Genomic DNA, 15,757 nt, shown 5'->3' on the forward strand with positions numbered 1-15,757 from the left:
TTACCATGCATCTTTCGGCCAACTTCTAGCCTCCTTGGTTTCTTGGAGCGGACTAAGGGACGGGTAGCACAGGAATATTCATTTGTCGTCCATTGACAATGCCTGGACTTGCCTTCCAGCTGAACCCTGATCAAGGAATCAGAGATTTAAACTCACCGGTGGCAGAGATTAAGTCAAGAGTCTTTGAAAATGATTGCACAGGAAGGTGGATAAATGGAAAGTTCTAACACATAGTTACTAATTCAGGACAACTTCACATCACCTTCAAATTCGAGATTCTATTATTAGTAAAAGAATGATGTCCGAGGCTCTGTGATTGTTGCTTTGAAATTTTGAACTCTTTTTTTTATTTGGAAATTTCGAACTTAAGGAGGGAGAATATGCGATAGATGTACATACGATCAAGTCCCCGCTGTTTGTCTCTCTTTAGCTATTTGATTTCGACTTTGCATTCAAGAATAGTTCATAATTAAGGATAGATGCCAGAATTCGGAATATAAAAGCCTGCAAGTTCTCATCTTTCCATAACTAAAACTCTAATAGGCTTTTCAACCGTTTCAAGAAGCTGGACACATGGGACAAAAGAAGGAATACTTTGTGGACTTTATCTTTAACCTGAACAGGCAGGATTATGTTGACAAAAGTTAGAATATAGTCCCTTGAAAGCTCAGTAATCCTCAATTTTGTCGCACTCTGCAAACCTATTCTGATCATCCCATGCATATATATACGTTCTGGGACCCTACACTCCTATTCAACCACTTCATATCTGTACTCGAAAAACACAGCACCTTGTAAACTCTGAAAATATAGTAGTGATAGATCTTCTTGTATATTCAACATTCTTTCTGTTCATTATTAGTTATCATTTTTCAAGATTTGAATTCGTGAGTAGACTTTTGAAAAGTTGAAGTTGTTAACATCCCGTGTGATTGATATTTGATATATCTACTGCTCCATTTGAGACTCCTGACGTTGAGGTGTTCCTGAGTTCTCTTTAGTGGTTGAAAATGGCAGCACCAGTGACACCGGATGACTTGAGGAGGTCCATGAGTAGGCGGGGGAGTATTGCATCAGCAAGCAGGAGAGGTTGGGCTTCAGCAAGTATTCGCGAGGTGTTAGCTGCACCAGGTGGTGATGTTTTTCAGAAAAGTGGGAGACATGATGATGAGGAGGAGCTCAAATGGGCTGCAATCGAAAGGCTTCCCACTTATGATCGGATGAGGAAGGGAATGCTAACACAAGTTTTGGACAATGGAAGAGTTATTCATGAAGAAGTTGATGTTGCTCATCTTGGTATTGACGACAAGAAGAATCTCATGGACAATATACTGAAAACTGTTGAAGAAGATAATGAAAGGTTCCTAATGAGGCTTCGTGATCGAACTGACAGGTGAAACAAACACTCTGATGAATTGCTGATAAATCAACAATTCTTCCTTTTATACTTATGCCATTTTATACTGAAGATCACATGCATGGAATAAGAACTCTCATAAACTTGATTTTGGTTTGATACAGGGTTGGGATCGATATCCCAAAAGTTGAAATTAGATATGAAAATTTATCTGTTGAAGGAAATGCATTTATTGGAAGTAGAGCACTTCCAACTCTTCTCAATTCTACTGTAAATTCAATTGAGGTATTTCTTGCGTTCCTTAAACTTTTGCGCTCCTCAGTATTTGATGGTTTCTAGATTCGACGTATACCTTTTGCAACTTATTTTTCTGTGCGGTAAATAGGGACTTCTTGGAGTCCTCAAGCTTTTCCCATCTAAGAAGAAGGCTGTCAAAATACTTGATGAAGCAAGTGGAATAGTAAAACCATCAAGGTACTTATATTGTTTATAGTTACTTGTATATTGACTCGAATGTTGGCATCTGACTAAGTTATATTTGTAAAAGTTCATTACTGAAAATTTTCTTAGTTCTGAGTGCCCGGTACTCTCTGTGTTATATAACATTGCTGCAATGTATTGTTATCATTGCAACTTGTTACTTTAAAAATCCCACATTTTTGCTGTATAAATTTGCCATTTTCAGGATGACACTACTTTTGGGACCTCCAGCATCAGGGAAGACTACATTGTTGAAGGCTCTAGCAGGAAAGCTGGAGGATGATCTCCAAGTACGCACTTTCACCTATTTAACAATAGCATTTTCTGAAACATGTAAGCCTTAATTCTAGAAGGCCTAAATCAACTTCAATACCTTTTAATGTTGCTTTTTGTATCAGGTAAGTGGAAAGATCACATACTGTGGTCATGAATTGAAAGAATTTATACCTCAGAGAACCTGTGCTTATATCAGCCAAAATGATCTTCACCATGGTGAGATGACCGTCAGAGAAACATTGGACTTCTCTGGGCGATGCCTAGGTGTTGGCACCAGGTATGACCTTCTGGCTGAAATGTCAAGACGAGAAATACAGGCAGGAATTAAACCAGACCCTGAGATTGATGCATTCATGAAATCCACCGCAATGGCTGGACAAAAGACTAGTTTGGTCACCGATTATGTTCTGAAGGTTTGTTTTACCTTAACACAGCAAGATGCTAATAAACCCAACTAATTATGCTTGTGAAGTAACTCCTGCAATGGATGCATACAGATACTTGGAATAGATATTTGTGCTGATACATTGGTAGGTGATGACATGAGAAGGGGAATTTCTGGTGGACAAAAGAAGCGCGTTACAACTGGTATGTTAAAGGAACTGCCAGTTTTTACTTCCAAGAGATTCAATGCAGTCAATCCTAATAGCTATTCATCTTCTGTATGAATGCAGGAGAAATGTTGGTTGGTCCAGCAAAGGTTTTTTTCATGGATGAAATCTCTACTGGTCTTGACAGCTCTACCACATTTCAAATTATCAAGTACATGAGGCAGATGGTTCACATTATGGATGTTACCATGATAATATCTCTTCTCCAACCAGCACCTGAAACTTTTGATTTGTTTGATGACATCATTTTGCTATCAGAAGGACAAATTGTCTACCACGGTCCTCATGAAAATGTACTTGAGTTTTTTGAGGATGTTGGCTTCAAATGCCCAGAGAGGAAAGGAGTTGCAGATTTTCTGCAAGAGGTTACTTCCAAGAAGGATCAGGAGCAGTATTGGTTCAGAAAGAATGAACCATACAGATATGTATCAGTATCAGAGTTTGCTGACCATTTTAGATCCTTCTACATTGGACAGAAGCTTTTCAGTGAGCTTCAAGTTTCATATGACAGAACTAAAGCACATCCCGCAGCATTAGTAAGAGAGAAGTATGGAATTTCCAACAAAGATCTCTTCAAGGCATGCTTGGCAAGGGAGTGGTTATTGATGAAGAGAAATTCATTTGTTTACATATTCAAGACTGTTCAAATTACAATCATGGCTGTATTTACTTTTACCGTGTTCTTTAGAACACAGATGAAGCATGGTGAGATAGAAGATGGAGGCAAATTTTACGGTGCGCTATTCTTCAGTCTTCTAACTGTGATGTTCAATGGAATGGCTGAGCTTGCGATGACTATTTTCAGGCTCCCTGTGTTCTTTAAACAGAGAGACTCTCTATTCTACCCTGCATGGGCTTTTGCTCTCCCAATTTGGCTTCTGAGAATCCCCGTCTCAGTGATGGATTCATTAATCTGGATCATCCTTACATATTACACCATAGGATTTGCTCCATCTGCTAGTAGGTATGATCTTCAACCTCCAATTTTGGCATTTAAGAAGCTGCTGTAATGGGATTTAAAGCAGCCAGCATGGTGTTGGTTGATTCCAGCATGAAGTTTTATTGCTACAATGACCTTATACAAACGGTTTATCATTTTGTATCAGGTTCTTCATGCAGTTATTGGCATATATTGGTATACATCAGATGGCATTGGGTCTATTCCGATTTGTTGCAGCCCTTGGAAGAACACAGGTCGTGGCAAACACGTTTGGCACCTTCACTCTGCTCTTGGTTTTTGTCCTAGGTGGATTTATCATTGCTAAGAGTAAGTAGTTATCCAGTAAAATTTGATACTTCCCTACAATGCTACGCACTTTTAACCAGATCTTTTTGTATTTGCAACGTGTGATGAAAATTTCTCGTAAGCAGACATGATTGTAACATTATTCTAACTCCAATAAAATCATCATCTCTCCGCAGATGACCTTCAACCTTGGATGAAATGGGCTTATTATATCTCCCCAATGTCCTATGGTCAGAATGCCATCGTTCTTGTTGAATTTCTTGACAAAAGGTGGAATCTGGTGAGCCTTTTGAATAGTTGCAGCAAAAAATTTCTCTTCATCAATGCTTTAAGTATTTCTGTTTTATTAATACTCTTGCATGCCATGCTATCCCAGCCTAATGTTGATTCAAGATTTCCTGGAAGTACTGCTGGGAAAGAACTTCTTGCATCCAGGGGAATGTTTACAGAAGAACGTTACTACTGGATTTGTGTCATTGCGCTCTTCGCTTTTTCTCTGTTTTTCAATCTCTGCTTTGTTGCTGCTCTCACATACTTAAACCGTAAGCAGATGCCTTTTTTTTTTTACTGGTTCGACAATTTGATATTAGATAATTTGATATATCTGATCATGACGCTTTCTTGAAACTGAAATCCAGCATTTGGAGATTCCAAATCTTTAAATGCAAATGAGGAGGAAGAAGACAAGAAAAATAAACCGCCATTCTCTAATGCTAAGGCAATATCAGGTAGAAGTTCAGCATCTACCACCCAAATGGTTGAAGGTGAAAATCTTTACTCCTTCATTTTAATCTTCTTTCCATTATTCCAGAATGTTCAAAGCCTACAGATAAATTAGCCATAGTTCTGCTGATTTCATGCTTTTTTTTTCTTACACTGACGATTCTTTACAAGAGCCAAATCATCATTCACTTACAAGAGCAGAGTGATTTTGTACTGATAGGAAATGGATTTCAAAAGGAACTGAGTGATCAAACATGCTTACTAGTGGATGCACAAACCCACTTGCACTTGAATGCGTGCAATCAAAACCAAAATACAGTACAACTAACATCAAAATTCCTCCTCCCATCTATAAGAAAATAGCTATTCACATGAATCCAGTTTCTCCAGTAAGCTTGTTAAGGGTTTTTTCCTTTATAAACCAGAACCTGCCATCTCGTTCTAGTATATTTTATACAATGCTCATATTCTCTAGGCAATGCATTTAGTTTAAGGGTTCCTGATATGGTTAGATTGAAATGAGCTCTTGTGAAATATGCCATAAAATTCGTGCTTCTTTCATTAGCCACTGACAAAATTGAAATGCTTTCATGTATTGATATGACAGTGAAGGGAACTCCTCATAATCCAACTTTAACTGTTGCAGGCAAGGCAACTAATAGAAAAGGAATGGTGCTACCTTTCCAACCCTTGTCACTTACATTTGATCGAGTTAGTTACTATGTTGACATGCCTGCAGTAAGTCTCTATCCCAACTACTTTATACTATAATTGCTTGTTTTTACTTAGCATGAAGGTCTAGCATACCAAATTGTTGAAGATTAAATGTTTAAAGTCACATATATTTGTATAAAAATAAAAAATGAAACTGTCAAGGAGCGACAATGCAACCCATTCCACCAACTGGACACTTACTAAGACGAGTCACTTGAATGGTCTAGGCGTGCATGATGAAACCTGCTGCAGCTGCTTGAGTGGCATGATGAATTCTATTAGCTGTTGCAAATAGACATAAAATAAACTAGATTCTAAAGGACGTGTATTGTACTCAAAAAATGGTAATTAAAATTCCACAAAATTTCTCCCATGAAACTTGTTAATTGGCATTAATTGTTGCTCTTATATCAGGAAATGAAAAGCCAAGGAATTGAAGAAACACGACTCCAACTACTACGAGAAGTAAGTGGTGCTTTCAGGCCTGGGGTTTTGACAGCATTGATGGGGGTTAGCGGTGCTGGAAAGACTACCTTGATGGATGTTTTAGCTGGTAGAAAAACCGGTGGATACATTGAAGGAAATATCAGTATATCTGGTTACCCAAAGAATCAAGAGACTTTTGCTCGCGTGAGTGGCTACTGTGAGCAAAATGATATACACTCTCCACATGTTACTGTCTATGAGTCACTTCTTTACTCTGCCTGGTTACGTCTTCCTGCTGAAGTAAACACAGAAACACGAAAGGTGTGTTTTGTTGCTGCTGTTTTCTTTCCAGTTTTATCTTCTTCCTGTTAGAACATTATAGGCTTGCTGCTTGTCATAGAAAGGAAAACGTCTTGACTTTCTTCCACTTTAAAAAGTTCATCTTTCTTATTTATGTAGTTTAAATTATTAGAGTATCTAATGTTTTCGATGCAGATGTTTGTGGAGGAAGTTATGGAGTTGGTTGAGTTGAATGTACTGAGAGACTCTTTAGTTGGCCTTCCGGGAGTAGATGGTTTATCAACGGAACAGAGAAAAAGGCTGACCATAGCTGTTGAATTGGTTGCTAATCCTTCCATCATCTTCATGGATGAGCCGACATCAGGCCTAGATGCTAGAGCTGCTGCAATTGTTATGCGAGCGGTGAGGAACACTGTGGATACAGGTCGAACTGTTGTGTGCACAATTCACCAGCCCAGCATAGACATTTTTGAAGCATTCGATGAGGTGCTTCTCTACGTTAACTTGTGCATTTGGTAATGTGAATTCTATGGTCAAAATGGTGCCACTTGACCCTTTTTGTATCTTTTTTGCAGCTCTTTTTGATGAAGAGAGGAGGACAAACTATTTATGCTGGACCTCTAGGCCACCGATCTCAACATCTAATTGAATACTTTGAAGTGAGTTCCATTTATAACTTGGAAATTGCCTCAGAATAATACACGCTTTTATCACGACATGCTAATGGAACGGTGAGGCTCAATTAACTCGTGCTTTTTGTATGCTATAGTCTGTTCCAGGGGTTACTAAGATAAGAGATGGATTCAATCCTGCTACATGGATGCTAGAAGTTAGTTCCAATGCAATTGAAAATCAACTCGGGGTAGACTTTGGAGAAATTTATTCAACCTCTGATCTGCACAGGTGTGCCAAAAAGGCTATGCAAAATCTAGCAAGTACCTTTTCGTTCCCAGATTCCCAGTGAAGTTGATGCTAACTTCTCTTCAACACATTCCTGAATGCAGGACGAATGAAGAACTCATTAAAGAGCTAAGTAACCCAGCACCAGGATCTAAGGACTTGAACTTTCCCACCAAATACTCCCAACCCTCCATTACTCAGTTCAAGGCATGTTTCTGGAAACAGCACTGGTCTTACTGGAGGAATCCGCAATACAATGTCATCAGATTCTTTATGACAACTGTTATTGGAATTATATTTGGAGTAATTTTCTGGGACAAGGGAGGCCAAATGTAAGCCACATGCTTCCAATTTAAAATAGACTGTGCTATCTTTCCTTCTCTTCATTTGGCAAATCTTCAACGAAGTGCTTTCCAACAGGCGCAAACAACAAGATTTGAGTAATCTACTCGGAGCAATGTATGCTGCCGTTCTCTTCTTGGGAGGAACAAACACTTCTGCAGTACAATCTGTTGTTGCCATCGAAAGGACAGTCTTTTATCGCGAGAAAGCAGCAGGAATGTTTTCAGCTTTGCCTTATGCATTTGCTCAGGTAAATGAAGTTAAAAGTTCTCTCCACAATGAAGTCTTAAATGTCAATGATGCAATAACTAATTCTCAAACAATCTTAACCTTTGCAGGTGGCTGTTGAAACTATGTATGTCGGCGTCCAAACTTTTGTTTATAGTCTCCTCCTTTACTCAATGATTGGATTCCAGTGGGAAGCAGCCAAGTTCTTCTGGTTCTACTACTACGTATTTATGTGCTTCGTGTACTTTACCCTCTACGGAATGATGCTTGTAGCACTCACTCCAAGTTACGAGATAGCTGCTATTCTCATGTCATTCTTCCTAAGCTTCTGGAACCTATTCTCTGGTTTCCTCATTCCCAGAATGGTAAGCATACCTTGGAAGTTTGAGCATTCTGTACTCGTTCTTAGTATGGAACTGCATTTTCAAAATCTCCAAGGAAAGAAAGTACCTGACTTTTTGCAACACTACTCTAAATTTGTAGGCAATTCCAGTGTGGTGGAGGTGGTACTACTGGGGTTCTCCAGTGGCATGGACTATATATGGCCTCATTACATCTCAGCTTGGTGATGTAGTGGACCCCGTTCATGTCCCTGACCACGGAGATCTTCCAGTGAAAGTTTACCTCAAGGAGTATCTGGGCTATGAACATGACTTCCTTGGAGCAGTTGCTGCTGCACATCTTGGTTGGGTACTACTCTTCTTCTTTGTCTTTGTTTATGGCATCAGAGCCCTCAACTTCCAAAAGAGATAGACCAAACATCGAGCTGGAAGTTGGAAGTGAGGAAATTTTGCCATACATCAATTGCCTCAGCTCTTGGAGAATAGAGGAATTTAAAAACTGCTAATTGCATTTCTGTTTTTTCATTTAAGAACTTGTACATCAGTTTATTCTTTTCATACTTTTATAGTTTTATGATTCGTAATTCAACATTCATGAATAAAAGTTCCCTTGTTCTTTTACATTTCCATGCCTCATTCCAGTTTTCCTTTCTTTGGCTTGATCTCTACCTTTCTTTATGTCCATGTTTCTATGGGAGCGGAAGATCGGAACTTGGTCTTGTCTATTCATCTAATTTACCTTAACTAGTGAGACTTGTTGGATTCTATTTTCTGCACTAAAAAGTAAAAACGGAAGAAAAAAAATGATGGTACAAAAAAATTGACTGAATAATCCTAGCATCCTTCTATTTACCACATTTGCCACCCAACCCTTTACAGCGGCTTTTGTAAGTTCCAACCTTCTTTACTTCATAAATTTTGCATATACCTATCACCTCAGCGTGACAAACCATGTAACCTTTAACTCTATTTTTAATTACCTTAAGGTAATTGCTGACCTGCTAAATAGTTGAAACGTTGAAACTAGGCCATTATTCTTGATAGTTAAACTATAGAGCATAGCTGTTCTATTTCATTTTGGTTCCTGTGATTAGGTTTCACGATTTTTCATTCTATCAAGACAGATCTGACAATTTTTGAGGTGCACTACGAAATTTCCAAAAGCGAATTCATTGTGAAAAAATACAGCGGACAAACGCATCCAACTAGTCAAGTTTCGATGTGAAAACAGATGCAAGCACAAGCGGATACCAACCATGGAAAGAAAGAAAGAGTTCCATGTCCTTGAGAGCTCCACGAAAACAAGCATGTTGGGCTCCGAACCATCAATAGAAAATGCAACCAATGGAATTCCAAAGCTTACTAAGTAATTGTTAACATTTACTACTTTCGGATATTTGTCAGATAACTTTAAACTGCTAAAAATTCCCCTGAACAAAAGCAGGCTACAAAAGATTTAAGAGGGAAAGGTGGTACATCCAATTTGCCATTATTTGCCAAATGCATCATCCGCATATTACGGAAAGTCAGCAATAACAAGGGACTTAAAGACAGCTAAAACTATACCTGATTTCTTCATCATGCAAATCGCAAGTAAGATAGCAGCAGTCATATTAGCTAAAAACCTATTTAGAGCTTGAGAGGCTCCTCAGCAATATCTTCAATCTCCCTCTTGCTCCTCACAGAACATTTTCTCTTGGTCTCAAAATCAACTTTATCCAAGTCCTCAGATATTGCCATGTAGCCGCAGAGTACATATTCCTCAAATTTGTCTGCCTGCATTATTTCCTTCTTTTTGTTGTCGTCTTTACCCTTAACCAAAGACATTTGCTCAAAATCTATTCTCCCGTGCTTGTCATCCAAAAAGTACTTGTGAAGCTTTTCAGCATCTCGCAAACCAGGAAAAGTACCCAAGAACTTTACCACCATTATGTTGTTTGCTGACATCCCCTGGCACACCTTGATTTTTCCGACACTGAAACCCTTACCTGTCAATAGAAATTTTTTAAAAAAATGGAGCAAAGATACATATTCTTGTTAACTAATTCCAAATAAGATCACAATCGCCAAAGATATAATATCATAAACCAGCTTAAGTACTTTGCAAGTAATCCATATATTGGCTTTGGATTGTCAGTGATGCGAGTTGCCAAAAGTAAGTGAACACAGTATGAAAACTTCTCTTACAGTTGATTTAGAAAAGGAAAAGACTAGTAGTTGTACACAATTAGAAATTGAAACTTATTTTAAAGGGGATTAGGAGAAGGAAGTGGAAATGAACAGCACCACTTATTAGTCAAAGTAACTCTCTCCTTTCATGATGTTCTCATGCTAAAACAACTAAGTACTTAGTAAGTCACCTCTGAGGAAATCCTCCACTGCTTCTTCAGTGAAGACCTTTTGTCCCTTTGGAAGACCAGCTGACATAGAAATGCTATGAATAATGACAACTGGTGGCCAGAGTATGAGGTCTTCCTTCTGGGCTAAAGCTTCAGAACTGGAAATAGCTTGTGGAGTGAATGTAATAACATCTGCACCCACCACAGTGCTCCAACCCAGCAGAACACAAATTGCCTTGTGAAGTCCCAGGTGCTGTGCTCTCAATCCAGCCTTTTTTGACATAAAGCAATGTGTAGCCAGGCCTTGTGTGGCCTTGAACTCTTTTGATAGACTGCACTCAAAAGGGACCATTTTAGCATTCGCAACTGAGAAACCTATGCAGGTAAAATGCTAACTGGCAACAAATTCTAAGCATTTTGCCAATTGATAAATGTAACTCCAGGGAGAGGTAGGGTGACAAAGTGCTACCTGAATACCACTAATACAAAAAATCTTACCTCAAATTACCTACGCAATTAAAATGTACATTTATCTTAGATTACATTTAACTCTTAAATAAATATTAAAAGAAGATGAACAAAAAAACTTGTCCAGCCTAGTAGATTTTGAGACTCAAAGTTTAAAATGAATACATAAGATTGAAAGGTGACCACAAAAACCACTCCATCAGAACATAGGCATGAAGAGTTAAACCATCTCAAACACCTTTTTCAAGTTTAAGTAGCCATCAAGTTTTGGCAGATATGAAAAGCATGCTTGTATTGATACCAGCCCCTTGACAGCATTCACAATCTCTTCAAGCAGCAAGTAAGAGTTGATAAATAAATAAATAAATAAATATATATATATATATAATGCATCGGATTAAACTTAAAAACCTCTCAAACTAAAGATAAATGAGCGTCCTGATCCCATCGCTTTGTGAAACTATCTTTCAATACCTCAAGTGGGTAAGAGCTCAAATATAAGACACCACTCTACGTACAGAGAGTTTTAGCTGTCCTGTATCTATGAAACATATTCAACTCTCAACTGTTTAAGGATTCTCAGAAGCATGTAGAGCTGTACAATGATACAACTCCATTTGGCCGGAGAATTCCAGATATGAAAATCTCTGTTTTTTCTCAAAAACAAGAGGAGCCACATGGCCTACTTATCCCTAGCACTTCGCAGTAGCTGTCAATGAGCAAAAGTCATCATGAAAGTTTCATCACAAGGGCTACAAGATCCTGAGCACCATGAACCAGAGCATGGAAAATCTTTCTGTTCTTAAAGCAGGCATATTCCATGGTTAACAAAACACGCCTTGGTGAAAAGAGAACCAACAAAAACAAAGCACAGATCTGCTGGCCTAACACTCCAATACAGAGAAATCCCTGCCCTATGTCCAAGTATGACATTCAGAGTTTCCAAGGGTCCTAATGCCATCTCCTAATAAGCTATCTAAACAAAAACCAACAATCATCTTAAGCGTTACAGCCAAACTCATTACATGTTAAGACCACAAAAAGTTAACTTCAATTTATCCTTTCAAATGAAAGGATATTGTACTTTCACTTTGCTAACAAGCTGCATAGCATATAGTATTTTATTTTTTTTTGCCCCAAACAACAAATAGCTTAGCATTTTTTTTTTTTGTGGCAGAACAACTAAGCGTTTCATTTTACCACTAAACATACCTCAAAGTTATCATCAAACCAATGCCAAAATAATTGTAAATAGATGAAAACTGGTTATTGTACTAAAAGATAATTTGATACTACTAATGCCAACATAATTCTTCTGGGGTCAAAGCTTCTCTTTTTATCAACAAAAAACAAATTTTATCATACCAACAAAAAAGAAATGCCACCAGTACCTACTTTGTGAAGGCAGATTGACAATTGAATTGGTAATTTTAATTTCTCTATCCAGTATGAGCACCTTAGAAAGGTACAATGGGCGATTTCAAGCTAGACACATCCGTAACTGCTTCCTGTTTTCAAATAAAGTAACTTCCCAATAACATCTTCATAACAGGGAGAATACAGACCTTTTGCCACAAACGATGCAGAACAAGCTACCAGCCCGCCCTTGTTCTTTGTACCTATTTCGAGTACCTAATTTTTCATTCAGCATCTTACTGAAAGATAGGAAGAATGCCTGCACCAGTTCCTTAAACTCCTTGGACTCCTCTAGTGGACCAGACTCAGAAGAACTCACCCAATTTTTTGATTCCTGTGTTTCAAATGCAGACTCATCTAGCTCTTTGCTGTTCTTACCTCTTAACCAGACATTTTGTGTAAGAGAACATCTTTTGTTCAAAGTCTTTGAGTTATCAGAGTCCAAAAACCCGTGTCTTGGTCGACCTTTTAGAATTCTTTTTCCAGGTTTAAATGGTTTGCCAGAATACTCTTGCTTGTAATCCACTGGATCACAATACAACCACTGATCATCAGATATCATATCTCCTCCGTAGTCTACAAAATCAACTTTTCTTCCTGCCCCTCTATAATCGTTGTGATTGTATTTCAAAGTTTTGGATGGTAATACATTCATGGCATCTTGATGATTCTGCTCTTCATCTCTTTGATTTTGATATTCTGAATTATTCTGATAATAGGTGCTACCTAATAATGTATCTCTAGTTCTATGCCTACTCCATTCTTCATCAATATCATGCTTCCGCTTCAATGACCTTCTTGGAGGGTCATAGCCATCAAGCTCATCCAAAGAGATGGCTTTCCTCCTTAAGTCCTGCATTTCCATCTGATATTGATTATCAGATGATGACCTCATGCTTTCTGCGCCATCTCTGTTAGAAGTACAAGTAGTTCTTTGTGACAAACCATCATTAGGAGCAAAATTCAGCATGGAAACTTCTGTTTCTCCTAAAAATCTATGATCAAATTCAACATTAGCACTCTCAGGTTCCACGCGAAGTCTAACTAGTTCATCTACTGCTGGTAATGATCTGTTGGGAAAACGGTACTTGGAGGCCAATTGACCTTGTGAAGATGGATTGTTCCAAGAATTGCTGCTTCTAAGGCCTCTCTGAGAATTGGCATGAACCACATCCTGCCTGTTTGGCTCCATGACACTTGAATTTATGACATCTCGTTGGTAGTAGGCCACATCAGCGTGATGACGCCTTCTTCCATACAACTCTTCTGATGGATAAATATAATCATCATTCTCTTGAAAACCATTTTTAGAATATAGGTAATCCTGTTCCCTACCCTCAACAACTGAAGGACTAAATGCAGCCCTCTTGTAGCGTAGCAAATTGTCATGATTTGCTTTAGAATTTCTTCGCGTACCTAAACTATGCCTTTGGTGGACTTCAGCAAAAGTATACTGTTCTACTGGTTGGGCTGAGCTGCTTGGGTGAACTTCCATAGGCAATGACCTGTTATCATGGTAAGAGCCCATCATATTTTCCCTTAAGCTTCTCGAAGAAGTAGCAGCAAATTCCTTAAACTGGGAGTTATCTTTGGAATGAGATGCTGATCCTTTGGAATAAGAAGCATCTTCCAGAGCCAACAACTTTTCAAGCAGAAAAGGGTCAGGATACCCAATGCTTTCATCATTAGATCTAGCATTTTCTAGATTTCTTGACGACAGTGAAGACCTTCCAGCATCTTCAGCATGTCTTGAGATGTATTCTACGTCTGACTGGGACCTATATTCTTTGTGATATGTACTCCCTAAAACCCTCGGTTTTCCACTCGATAGCTGATCACGGGCATTGTGCAAAACTCTTTCTCGATCAACATTATCTCTGAAACTACTATGGTTCAAACCAGGATCAAATTCATCTCTGTAATCCAAAACATCACAAAAATGGTAATTTCTTCTCAACTCATCCCTGCTGGAAAGCCTCTCATCATAATTGCGCCGCTCCTCATACATTCTGCCAAAACGGGGTGAGTGGGAGCCAAAATTCTCGCTTTCAGCTCCAATGTTCCAACCACCCACTTGCCAACCCAAATCCCTACCCTCCTCAAATGACCCACCTCTCCTCTCTCCACCTCCCCCCACTCTACCAGGTGGGCTTAAACTCCTCCGAGGTCGAGGGGACCTTTCCTTTACCTCCCTACTAGGCATCAAATAAGGGTTGATATCCGTTGGGTCCTTCAACCTAGCTGCCCTAGATGACCTTGTTCCATGGTCTTCCTCCCTTCTAGATTGCATTTTTCCTTCCCTAAATATTTTGCAAAATAGAGCTTGACCCAGTTGTCAAGCCGCCTTCTAAATTCCAATTCCAACCTTAAAAAGTCCAAAAGACGGTAAATACTGATTATAATTAACAAAAACTAGACGGTTTCAATACTTTCTTTTTCCTGATGGCAAATACATGAATCTGCAAAGAGTATTTGAGAGAGTAAATTATAAAGTGAGATAAGAATTTTAGAAATGGCAAGAAAAGGAACCTTTTGGACGGAGGCCAACATCGATGATTTCCATCCCCAACAACAGATGTTGCCTGTCCTCTGGCTGTCTAATCTTAGTCCAAGTTGTGAGCTATAAAAAAAGAACCCTCAACGGCTGAACCCATCTAGTTCCATATATGCTCGTATTCTACAAATCCCGTACAGGAAAGTGTGAGGGTTTCAACTTTCATGCGTCAACTTTCAAGAATGCGACAAACTTCTTGGAGAATCGGTTCGGGATAGAATTTTGTTCAACGCGTAATATGGGAGACTAAATTGCTTGATGATCCAAAAAATCGCACATAGGAAATATCGAATAGTTAGTTCAATCAAAATAGTTAAGTAAAGTGTGTCGAAAATTGAATGCGTCTTTTCAAGGAGAAAAAAAATGAATGCGTCAAAATAAGAACAAGGGCTAATTATAAAAATTCTCCTAAGGTTTAACTAATTTTACACTTTCTCACCTAATATTAATTTTTTTCACTTTACCCCATAAATTGTTAATCAACTCTAACGTTATATAATAAAAATGTCAATATCTATAAGGGTTAATTACAGTAAATCTCCTTAAGTATAGCGCATTTTGTACTTTGTCTTATAATATTATTTTTTTCTTAATTTATCTATTTGTCTCTATAATCGTTAGTCAACTCCAATTCATTTGTACCATTCAAGACAAATAATGTTTAAAAAAAATCAATATTCCTAACAAAATAATTAAAATAATTATATATTTATGGATGTAGCTTAAATTTTATCCCTATAATTACAAGTTTTTTAGATAAAGAAAAATATCCAACTCATTTTTTGTGATAAGAGGAAAAATTTACTAGTGCAAAATTAAAGTATTAAAATATTATTAAAGATCTATCGATTAGGTTGTTTGGATTGAAGATTATTTGAAATTTTTTTTTAGAATAATAACACTTTTGCCATTTGATATTTGCAAGATAAAAAAATGATTGAAAAATAAAAAAATGATTGAAAATATATTTATGATGTAACAAATTTTTTTCAAAAGAATTAGCAATCCACATAAATTTTAATAGCATCTAAATATG

At 37.9% G+C, this 15,757-nt stretch overlaps 2 protein-coding genes across 4 annotated transcripts; one reads left to right on the plus strand and one right to left on the minus strand.

Annotated features, from left to right (window-relative positions):
• The first annotated feature begins 1,010 nt into the window (after positions 1 to 1,010).
• Positions 1,011 to 8,356, plus strand: LOC113762720 (pleiotropic drug resistance protein 2-like). 3 transcript variants are annotated; one of them, XM_027306287.1, is made up of 20 exons: positions 1,011 to 1,393; positions 1,522 to 1,642; positions 1,743 to 1,831; positions 2,043 to 2,127; positions 2,236 to 2,526; positions 2,611 to 2,701; positions 2,788 to 3,688; positions 3,831 to 3,991; positions 4,147 to 4,250; positions 4,347 to 4,512; positions 4,609 to 4,734; positions 5,286 to 5,431; positions 5,822 to 6,154; positions 6,329 to 6,619; positions 6,709 to 6,792; positions 6,903 to 7,036; positions 7,138 to 7,365; positions 7,454 to 7,625; positions 7,714 to 7,968; positions 8,087 to 8,356. In XM_027306287.1, exons 1-20 carry the CDS (start codon positions 1,011 to 1,013, stop codon positions 8,354 to 8,356), a joined length of 4,431 nt encoding a protein of 1,476 aa, XP_027162088.1. The 3 variants fall into 3 exon arrangements, with proteins under 3 accessions (XP_027162088.1, XP_027162089.1, XP_027162090.1); XM_027306288.1 differs by having other exon boundaries at positions 4,609 to 4,644; XM_027306289.1 differs by lacking the exon at positions 4,609 to 4,734 and having other exon boundaries at positions 5,259 to 5,431.
• Positions 8,357 to 9,291: 935 nt separating this feature from the next.
• LOC113764199 lies at positions 9,292 to 14,689 on the minus strand. The gene is made up of 3 exons (XM_027308289.1): positions 12,317 to 14,689; positions 10,305 to 10,615; positions 9,292 to 9,932 (listed from the first exon to the last, which is right to left on the minus strand). Exons 1-3 carry the CDS (start codon positions 14,455 to 14,457, stop codon positions 9,574 to 9,576), a joined length of 2,811 nt encoding a protein of 936 aa, XP_027164090.1. The 5' UTR covers positions 14,458 to 14,689; the 3' UTR covers positions 9,292 to 9,573.
• Between the last annotated feature and the right edge of the window lie 1,068 nt (positions 14,690 to 15,757).

The sequence above is a fragment of the Coffea eugenioides genome, chromosome 2, assembly GCF_003713205.1.
Source record: "Coffea eugenioides isolate CCC68of chromosome 2, Ceug_1.0, whole genome shotgun sequence".
NCBI classification, from domain to species: Eukaryota; Viridiplantae; Streptophyta; class Magnoliopsida; order Gentianales; family Rubiaceae; genus Coffea; species Coffea eugenioides.